Below are 11,378 nucleotides of genomic sequence, written 5' to 3'. Positions count from 1 at the left end.
TTCTTAATTACTTATTAACATTCAGCTGGTTGCTGGAAAGTGTCTGATTTCGAAATTGGTGATCGAGGTCTTGCGTAAGTCCGCCAGCCATTCCAACGAATGGTGTGTGAGGCCGCCACGGGCGTCCAGATCAGTCTCCAGACAGTTGCCTTGCGTAAGTCCACCAGCCACTCGCACGAGTGGTGTGAGAGGCTGCCTTCAGTGTTCCAGGGCGTCGGGTCGACCATCTGAGGGACGATCATTATAGCAGTCTGACGTAATTTTAAGTTAATGTTAAGTCCCCGATCTGTGTGAGCTCTGTGGTCATTGCACCACACTGATTCGACCACAGAGACCCCCTCGATAACTAAACTGCACTTCCTTCTTCCCATGTATTACGTCCGTCCCCACCATAGATTTCGTCGTCGTGAAATTGGTTGCCTATCGTCATCTTGGTAGGGCGTAAATTGGGTTGCCTATTCAAAATAATAGTAGGCGTCTTCGGATGGTTCTCAAAATTGGTAATCCGCTCTCGGTTCGCACCGAGTGGTCCTTCGGTCTGTGCCCCCCTTTGCCGGGCGTTTACAATGTTGTTGAAAATAATGAAAATTCAAACACTTATACATTTTTTTATTTCGTATAATTTAAAATTGCTGTATATGTACCATTTATAAAAAAAAACCCATGCATTCAATTTTCAAGTTTTTTTCAACGAGCATTATTTATTTATCAACATTTACTATATTAAAAAAATAAAAACAATATATTACAAGCTGTAATACAATTATTATTTTAAACCACGGTTGGCTATTATTAAAGTCCATTACATTACATCGTTCAGAATTAGATTCAAAAACCATTATAATATTATGATAGGTAGCAAAAGTTAATTAAATATGATCAATATTGGCTTAACATATTATATTAACCTAAGTATTTTATGCGCGCGAAAAAAGCGATTAAAATATATTTATGTTCGAGCAAGCTAATAATTTTGATACACATTTTCAGTTTATATAAGTTTGCTTATTATTAGAACATAACTATACGATGGACGTTATGCGCAATTATCGTTAACATTTAATTTTAGAACAATGATAAAAGTTATGCGTACAACGCAGTTTATTTATTTAGTATAATAGATTTGCAAATAAAAACAACGACACACTGATTACATATCATGTTAAAGGAGAACACAACACAAAAAAAATTGTCTTAAATTTTTTTTAAAGGTTAAATTATTGTAGCTATGGCTAATAATATAGCTTATATAATGATTTGGTGAAAATTCCATTTAAAAAAAAATTATTATTTCAAGAGATATTAAGAAAATAGGTAGAAAAGCCGCGTGACATCATTGAGTCCGGCTCATCGTAATTTCCCATATCTTAAACGTGTAAAAATTCCTTGTTTCACACGACGATTTATCAATCCAAAAATGTTATTTTTGAAATTTAGTTTAAGTATCAATGTGTGATTTTATGTGTTCAAGACGATAAAAGTATCAGAAATTCTATATAACGTTTAGTTTTTTAAATATTAATAATACATCTTTAATGTGATATTTTTGTTAAACGGCGCGTCATGGCCATTTAAATATAAAATAAAAATTCAAATATTATATTATCTTTTTCAAAATTTTTAATATTTAAAAAAATAAACTTTTTATTGAAATGATGATACTTTTATCGACTTAAACTTATAAAATAACACATTTATATGTAAATTAAATTTCAAAAATAAAATTTTGAGATTGGTAAATTGTTGTGTGAAGCGGTGAACTTTTACACGTATAAGATAGGAAATTACCATGAACCGAGCTCAATGAGTCGACTCTTAATAAATATTATATTATATGGTCGTAGCTATGAGTTTAATAAATGCTGTGATATAGTCACCTACATTAAAAGCAGAGGTGGTACTAGCCTCCTTTATGTCCACTGTGTGTTAATCAGAGCTCCGTGAAGTTAGCCACACAATGTCAAAAATTTTGACTCCAAATTTTGTAAATAATTTGTAAGTCATTTGTAAGTATTTGTAAGCACAATTTGATAATTTTATAAGTACAGCTGTTTTCAATTATCCTCAAAAGTTTAAATCACTGCTAACTTCAAGGTAATCAAAGATAATCTGATGGTATCATTGGTATGCGAGGAATAAGAACTGATTCACCTTTTTCAGATCCAGTCATAATAATAACTTCTATAAAATTCTTTTGTTGACCAATAATCCGTAGACAAGTCCCATTGCACAATTTTGGTGGACTAAGATTTCTTAGAAACATTATAGGAAAACCAATTTTTAATATTGATAAATGTAGTGGAAATCCATGAGGGTTGAGCGAATTGAGAAATTTAACCAGATAATTTAATTTACAAGATAAACTTAATATTGAATTGGGACACAATAACACAAATGTAGAAGAGTACTTAGTAGCAGATGTTAGTTTAGTAGCAATTGCAGATATTAAAATAAATAATAATGAATATGATGATGAATTATCAGACAGTAGTTTATCATCATGTGAATCATCTCAAAATAATTCTGAAACACCAAATGAAGAAGATGGTTTTATTTATCTTTCCAGTTGGCTCGCTAGGAAATTCAAAAACAAATATCCTCATTTAGGAAATTATATTAAGAACAACAAACCTGATCATTCTTATAGTGCACCAAGTTGGCTACAACATTTATCATATGGAGGTTTAACAGAACTATTGGCGACTTGGGTTGAAAAAGCTAAAGTTTTTGAAAACATGTTCAAAAAGTTTCACATAATCAAAATTAATCCTGATGCTAATATTGTCAAAAGACAAACAAAGTTTATAAAGAAAAAATTCTATGACATGCCTGAAGATTTGATTAAATCATTTGTCCTTCAAATAACATACATTAGAATAAAACAACTTAATAGTAACTTAATTGCTACACAGAAATGACCTTACAGTGATACAGATAGGAAGTAAAAAAAAAAAATGAATAAAATTACAATACAATGCATTAATATATTTTTGATAACATTGTATTATTATTTTTACAATGGGTTTAATTACAATGGTATAATTATTATTCATATTTTTTTTTGATTATTTATTTATATTTTATGGTTTGATCTAATAAATATTTTGTACGGATATATAATGTTTTTCCTTTTTAGCATGAAGTATAATGCACGAAGTTCCTTTTTAGTATAATCAAAGTGTCAAAGTGTTATTCTTTTCACAACTATTATCAAACCAATTATCTAGTTACATTAGGTAGGTCGTATATTGTTAAATATAATTTTAAAATAAAAGCTAACAATTGTATTATTTTTGAAGAAATATTTATAATTATAAAGTTTGAGATTAAAATATTGAAAAACATAGTTCAATGCGTTTTGTAGAATAAAACCCTCTATTAGTTAAAAAAAAAAAATGTTTGATTCCACAGAATAGGATAATTATTTCCGTAAACCATATTTTTGTAAACTAAATTACATTGGAACAGGGCATCTTAAATTATGTTTCAAAAATATTCAAAAAATACACATTTAATTATAAGACCTTGTAATGAATAGATTTAAATACTTAATTTTTTCTCCTAGATGGTGATTAATATAATATAATATATACATGTGTTTAAATATCAATTAATATTGAAAATAATTTCAATAATTAATGTATTTATATTGTTACGTGCAGCATTTTAAGAATCCAGACGATGATGCGGTTGAAATAATAATAACCAATTTCAGAGTAATCAAAGTGTGTGTTTAATGATTAGAACAGTTTATTTATGTATATTAGTAATGTAAAATATAATATAAACTCGTGGTAGTAGCAGTGTAGCGGTGTATAATGGCTGGTGGTGTGAAGTGGCTTCGGTCTTGATGGCCGTCTATTTTATTAATATAACCTTGGTCCTTTCTTTAATATCTATGGAACTTACTAGCTGACGAGTATAATAGTAGCAATAATAATGATAAGTTTGGCCGGTATCGTGCCAAGTCGACTATGACAGTTGACATCAGTTACACTAGCGATTATGATTACTACAACTTTAAAGGATAGTGATTTGACATGACAGGTTAGTTGTATTATCCTAGTAGCAAGGTGTATTGATAAGGTGTCGTCACTCTGAACCCCTATACGTATACACTCTTGATTGAAAATATTACCACAGTTCTATAGTCATCAGAGCGTGCTTCCTGTCCTATGAAGGCCAGTGTAATCATACTGTTAAATGCAAAATGTCTTAAAAATTAAGAATTAAAATGCTATTTTTTTCAAATTGGAATGAGGTATTTACAAAAACATTGAATAATATAAAGTTTTTTTTTTAACCGAGTTGGCATAATAAATTGGAGCCTGTAATTATACATTACATTTGCATTTTAATCATTTGCAATATTTTTTATCAAGTAGACATAAATTATAAAATATGATGTATAATTAAGTCACTTCTTTAAATATTTGCATCCTTCTTAAAATCTTTAAATAAAATTCAAACTATTATGGTTCTGCTCCTAATTTTAACAGTAGTCTGGTAAAGGGGAGTGTAATTTTCTAGTTCTCATAAAAACTCTAAAAACATGTTTAAAATATTTTGCATATTGTATTATATGATTAGGTATATTATTTATATTATTCAATAATAGTTATCTTATAAGCTTCAAAGTAATTTTGAAAAATTATTTAGTTTTTTTTGTGTTTTCTTGTTTTTAGCAACTTGCTATTTTTTTTCTTTTGCAAGTGAATATCATTCTTGTTTTGACATAATGCGTTATGATATATTTGGTTAATATTTGACAGTGCATTCAGCAACCAACCTTTATCATAAATGTTGTTTATATATTTATTCAATAACTACAAATTATGTTAGAAAAATGTATATGAAGTTTTTAAATTGAAATGCAACATTACAAACATGATCTTTTACCGGGACAGATAGTTATATATATTTAGATATTTTACAGAATAATCTAGTACAGTGCTTCTCATATTTTTTTGACACGAGGCTCCCAAAATTTAATGTAAAACTGTCGAGGCCCCCTTAATCAAAATTATTAATTGTTTTTTTCTAAATTAGGTATATACTAAAATTACATGTACCTACTATTTCACACAGATAAATTATTAAAATGTACAGTAAATTAATGTTTTAATATACTTTTGGTAAATATTAATAATAGTATTAAAATTTAAGTATTTAAACTTTTTTCCATAAACTCTTAAAGTCTAAAGAAAATAAGCTCTAATCTAGGATGGCCATATAAGTCTATCAACCATTTAGCATATAGGTATTTTTCTATCCCCAGGATCTCACTTAATATATAATAATGTATAGGTAATAACATTGATTTTATAATATAATATAAATACTATGAATATACTATAAAATCAATGGTAATAGGTACAACTGAGTAATAAATGCTTATAAAAAGATATTCAAAATATATGCATTTCGCCATTTTGGTAACACATAGGTAATATGAATACTAGTATTAAGAATTGTATTTAAAGTCAATATATTAATTAATAATTAATAATTATTATTTGTTAATTATAACACTAAAGCATTATGTATGATAATTTACTATTTAATGAATTAACTCTTACATTTTTCATATATTTTTTTGTAATAGGGAAATTTAAAAATGAAAATTTAGTTAATTTAGCTATTATATTTAATAATATTAATAGTTGTATTTGATAAAAAGAAAGTATTTAAATACATGTATACAAATAACTTAGAACATAGAAGCCATTATCCAATGAAAAATTTTGAATTTTATTCCTTAAATCATAATATAGTTTAAATTTTTTATGGCTTTGGTGTACTAAAGTTTTCGTTTTCGGCCTCTTTAGGACATACAGCGCTCCTGGCGGTGACGACTATCGTTAGTAAAATTTTCAATCAAGTTTTCAAACAAGTGACGACACCTTATCAATACAACTTGCCTAGTAGTTGGCAATATTATCAAATAGCGAGTTCTTATATTATCTAAGATACATTTTCATGTTTCAATAACTTCAAAAATAAAGCATACACATTTTTATAATATAATTAATTTCTAAATCCACTGACAATACCTAATTCACAATATAGTTGAATGAGCAAGCATTTTTGAGTTATTTTTGTATGATTGTAGCTATTGAGTCAATTTTTCAAATTTCGTGAAATTAGTTTAATAATAGAAACACGTTTTATATTTTATATAAAAACAAAACAATAGTACAACGCAATTTTTATAGATAGGTATTTATCAGTCTAAATAAAGAAAAATTGATGAAAAAAAGAATGTTGTAACTGCATTAGGTACCACCACAATAGCTATTTAAATGAGAAGTAACTGTAATCAAATTGCATTGACTATAAAATTTAAATTAAGTTTTTTTTATTCAAGATCATACATTTTTATGATTAAAATGTTTTGCTTATTTTAAATATTCTATTATCGTTTTACTACCGATCTTTTCATACACTAGAATTTTAAAATGTATATTCATTTTGAATCAATATTTGTCAAGAATCTATATCTAATTAAAAAACATACTATTAGGGTCATTTTTAATACATATATTTTAATGAAGGTACTTACTACAAATAAACAGATGATTATTTATCCACACATGGGTTACAATTTAGAAAAGATATATAGATGTAAATAATGATATTAAAAACATAATCATATTTTCCATATAATATTATTACCTTTTTGATTAATTTAACATAAAAAAATATTTTAGGCGAGAAGGGGGTAGCATACAATACATTTTTCATTTTGTATAAATTAAACATAAAAACAAATTGTAAAAAAAAAAATTATGCTAGGGTGGGAGGGGGAGCGTATAATACGTTTTTTATTTTGTCTAAAATAAACATAAAAATATTCACCTCAAAATAATAAATTATTACATCTTATATTTATGATCAAAATGAAACATTATTCAGAAAAAAAAATTATATCTGATACTATTGAATAAATGAAGGGTTTAAGAGGAAAAAATGATACATCTGTATGATCACCATTTTCCCAATGGGTAATGCTCATTAATGACTAAAGACTTGTCGTCAATGTGTGGAGTTGAAATATGGAGTAGCCCTTTGCTGTAAAACAAGTAGGGGGAGTAGTCTTGACCATCCCCACTTTGGCTAATGTCATAGTATTTATTTTTATTTTTTAAAGATTCCCTGGCATTGTCACCAAAGCTTATAGATATCATATAATATATTTAAAAATTGTGTTAATAAAATATTAAAATATATGTATATACTAAGGAAAATAATAGAAAAATAGTAATTAAATACATTTTTTGGACCCCCTTTAAATAACTAAGTGGTTGCGCCAATGATTCCTTAGCTATAGTTCTTTTTAACCTTCACCTTGTTGGATGTAGGATTTACGGATTGATTACGACTTATATTGTCTATTTCACTGCTAAGTTCTTGCTGAAATAATAACCAATAGAAATTCAAATTAAGTTTTATATTAAAATAATCTATAAACAAGCTGAAATATTTTTAATTCAAACCTGATCCTCCAATGGTGCGATATGATGAAGCTGTGGGTTGCCAGGAGGTATAGAAGAATTGAATACTGGAGGATAACTGCCGGCACTACAATAACCTCCAACTCCATCATTATTAGTTACAGAAAACAGTGGTGGAGATTGAAATGGCTGTTGTTGTTTGTCATAAGGCTAAATAAAAAAAAAAAATTAGCTTTGAATAGTTTTTCATGTTTTTCATTTGATTATGTATATTATAATAATTTTATCCTTACACTAACCTTATTCAATATTGATTAGCTGGGATACATAGTAGTGGCATCAGACAGATTTATCATGCCCTGAGCTTGAGTTGTTTGTTGACTGGACACGCCCACTTTGCTTGAACTTCCATGGTCATTGCTTGAACCAGTGACTGAAGACGATCCCAGAGTTTCATTAACATTGTTATTACCAGCAGGTGTAGCTACAGTATTACTGTACCCGGACATTGTGTTTATTGCTACTGTGTCATAACTGGTTGCACTTGCTGCTGGGACCATCTGATAACGAACCGCGTCGGTGTGTTTTCACAATGATTATTTTTATTATTAATTTTTTTATTTTATATATTATCATAAATATTCATACGAGTTTTATTCTAGTATTATTATTTTTCTTTTTTTGAATTAGTAACCCAAAAAGAAAATAACTATACAGTATTGATGCTTAAATATAAATATATTAATTATACACTATATAATATGTATATATAAAATTATGCATAATTTGTTTATGTATGTATACACTTATTAATGTTTTTAGTTTTTACTAAAAAGGAATAAACAAAATGATAGCTTCTCTAAAACCTGAGAATTTTTTTTTTAATTTTTTACAATACCAAATAAAAATATGTCAAAATAAGTTGAAATTGGGTAAGGAGATTTGGATAATAAAACATTCATCAAGTATTTTGTTTGTCTGTTGTATAAAAACAGATCTAACAAAAAGAATAAATCATTAATCATACAGAAATATGCTTAGAAACCAAAGTTTCAAAAAATTAAAGTAGTGATTTAAAATACACACCCTTATTTACATCTTAAAACTGTTTCTTAGAATTGTCAGTTTAACCATAAAATGTGTTAATAAATATATTAACACAATATATTAAGTTAACCATTTCTTATTTGGTTAGGATAATGGTATATGATAAAAATTAATAATATATTTATAATTTATAGTACCACCATAATAGTTCTAAATGAAATGTAAAAATAATAACCAAGTTGTTATTTAAATACATTTTTGTTTTTAACATAATTATAACAAATGAAGTACATTAACAATATTGTTAATCATTATTCATTATACTTCTATTAATTATTCAATATATAATTTAAGAATGCAAAGTAGCTCTGTGATCTTAAAATTAAGTTTATGAATAAAATAAATGTATTTAGAGTATAGATTAATTAACTTACCAAATACATTGTTCCATACTGGAACGGACTAGCAGGTACTACCATTTGCCCGTAATAATATGCGTAACTGGGAGCAATAGGTAGATTTAACAATATTTGTTGATGAGCCAAAGTTCCCGTCTAAAGATAAATTCAAAAATTATTATGTGATACAATGTTATTGGAGTGTAGTGTTACGAGGTTACACAACAAAATGTTTGTCTACTACTCCGCTCATCTAAGCTTTAAATACTTATAACTCATAAGCTACATGCCCTAAATTTGATTTTTATCTTTTGAAATACTTAGACAAATCTGCTTTGGAATATGAAATTAAAACTCTATGTAAAAATATTAACTCTATTTAAAAGTCTTAAAAAATTATATGATAAAAAATATTTCAAAATATAATTTTTTAATAAAAACATTGTTTTGTAAACAACTTAAAACTATTTAAAATAATATTTAAAAAAAATTTAGGATTCTTGAAATAATGAGTGTTCAATAGGTATAGGATCAGCTTGCATACCAATTAACATCAAATGCACAAACTAATACCTTATACAAAAAATCGACAGTAATTATTTAGTTATTTTTAGGGGCTTACAAAGTTAGCAAACATTTTTATTAAATTACTAGGCAATTTCTTAAAATATTGCTTCTCATCAGTTGTTCTTGTAGCAGTTTAAAACATTATAATTAAATTATATTCATTTTTTATTTTTATAAACTTTTAAAGTTTGAATTTTGAAAATATTCTTTTGTTATGCATTTTACTATTATAAATTATATAGTTATCTTTTTCTATGACACGCGTCATATAAATGTTGAAGTTAAACGTAGCACTCTTAAAAATAATTCACCGTAATACTTTAAAAATTTGATTTTTAATTTTCCTAGTAGTTTATTTTAGCAAAGAGAAACATATTGACAATTGTCACATATTTTCAAAGAAATATAATCATGAATGCTTTAATTTTTTGGATAATTCCGAACAGAAATTATTTTATAATATTAAAATAAAAACAGTTTTTTATATGATTTATAGATTCTGAGCCGGGTGATCAACACAAGGCTGGGCAAGTTAATGATTTTTTTTAACTCAGTTAAGTTAAGTTAATATGCACCAATAACAAAAAGTTAAAAGTTAAAAGTTAATTTAACTATAGGTTAACTCAGTTAAATTAAAAGCTAATACACAATTTTTGTTAACTTTTTATTAAGTTAAAAAAAAGTTAATTTGTTTATACAACGCTAACATACTTAATTTTTTCCAACCCAAAACTAAATTATAGACTATAGTGTTTATATTTTATACAGTGTTTCCATATTACTTAAATTCGAATTATATACATTTTTTACTTTAAACAATTCACGGTAAATATTTTTTGACATGAAAATGAAATATAGGTACTTAAGTAGTGAAATATGATAAAATTGAAAACAAAATAAATTAACTTAACTTACTTCTTAAAATGAAAAATTAACTCGTTAATTTCACGTTAATTAAAAAAGAAATTTAGTAAGTTAACAGTTAAGTTAATGAAAAGCCAAAATTAACTAGTTAAGTTAAAAAGTTAATATAAAATTAACTTATTAACTTAACTTTAACTTTTTAACTCATTAATGCCCAGCCTTGGATCAATATATTGACTTTACAATGATCAGTATTTTTTTTTTAATTTTTGTGTAATTTATCACTGTTTGGGGCAGTAACACAGATTTTGTTCAACAATATCTTTTTTGATGAGCAAGCAAATCTAGTTGGTACATACAATTCAGCGGTGCCAGTAAATTATGTCCAGGCTTAATTTTCCACTCACACCGCAATGTACACTTGAACATCACATGTTGTGCTCAATAAAATTATATTGTGTTTGTCAGTCAAATGTCAATGTATAAAATATATATAACCTGCTGAAATAGAGTATATGAATCTGGTGAAGCATTATTGTCTGTATGTGCATATCTTGAATCTGTTACTGACGAATAACTTGCAACATTTAAAATACCAGGTCCAGCAGTTTCTCTTCCAGTCAGACTTGATGATACACTAGGATACATTGGATTGAGCGAATAAAAGTTAGTCTGAAAACATTGAAATATTGTTTATAATATTTAGTTTTTCTCTTAATTGTTATATATTTTACTATATTATGATGAGATAACCCTGGTTGCACCATTTGTAAATGTTCCTCGCTATACATTTCAAAGTGAGATTGGCTATAGTGTCCGGGAATACACTGTTGGTTTAATATATACTGAGCATCAACAAGGGGGGCAACACCAGGAGGCATTCCCAACAGTACACCACATTCATTTGCTAAAATAATTTAAAACAATATTATTCATTTTAAATTTATAATAAAAAATCAAGTATAATAAATTGAATTCTTGAAAAAAAATTTTAAGAGTTCCCTAAAGAACTATACTTAAGAAATCCATCAAAAAATAGAAAAATACC

General features: G+C 26.7%; 1 protein-coding gene across 1 annotated transcript in view; it reads right to left on the bottom strand.

The window, feature by feature from the left end:
* Nucleotides 1-7,320: 7,320 nt before the first annotated feature.
* LOC103308584 (protein lingerer-like) overlaps nt 7,321-11,378 on the bottom strand; it is a 10,767-nt gene continuing 6,709 nt past the window's right edge. The window contains exons 4-8 of the mRNA XM_029489901.1: nt 10,829-11,002; nt 8,936-9,055; nt 7,850-8,014; nt 7,497-7,664; nt 7,321-7,413 (exon numbers count right to left, since the gene is read on the bottom strand). Coding sequence (XP_029345761.1) covers nt 7,321-7,413; nt 7,497-7,664; nt 7,850-8,014; nt 8,936-9,055; nt 10,829-11,002 — 720 coding nt within the window. The remainder of the gene's footprint in view (nt 7,414-7,496; nt 7,665-7,849; nt 8,015-8,935; nt 9,056-10,828; nt 11,003-11,378) is intronic.

The sequence above is a fragment of the Acyrthosiphon pisum genome, chromosome A2 (assembly GCF_005508785.2).
Source record: "Acyrthosiphon pisum isolate AL4f chromosome A2, pea_aphid_22Mar2018_4r6ur, whole genome shotgun sequence".
In the NCBI taxonomy this organism is placed as follows: domain Eukaryota; kingdom Metazoa; phylum Arthropoda; class Insecta; order Hemiptera; family Aphididae; genus Acyrthosiphon; species Acyrthosiphon pisum.
The sequence above is the reverse complement of the archived record's forward strand: the minus strand, read 5'-3'. Positions and strand labels throughout refer to the sequence as shown.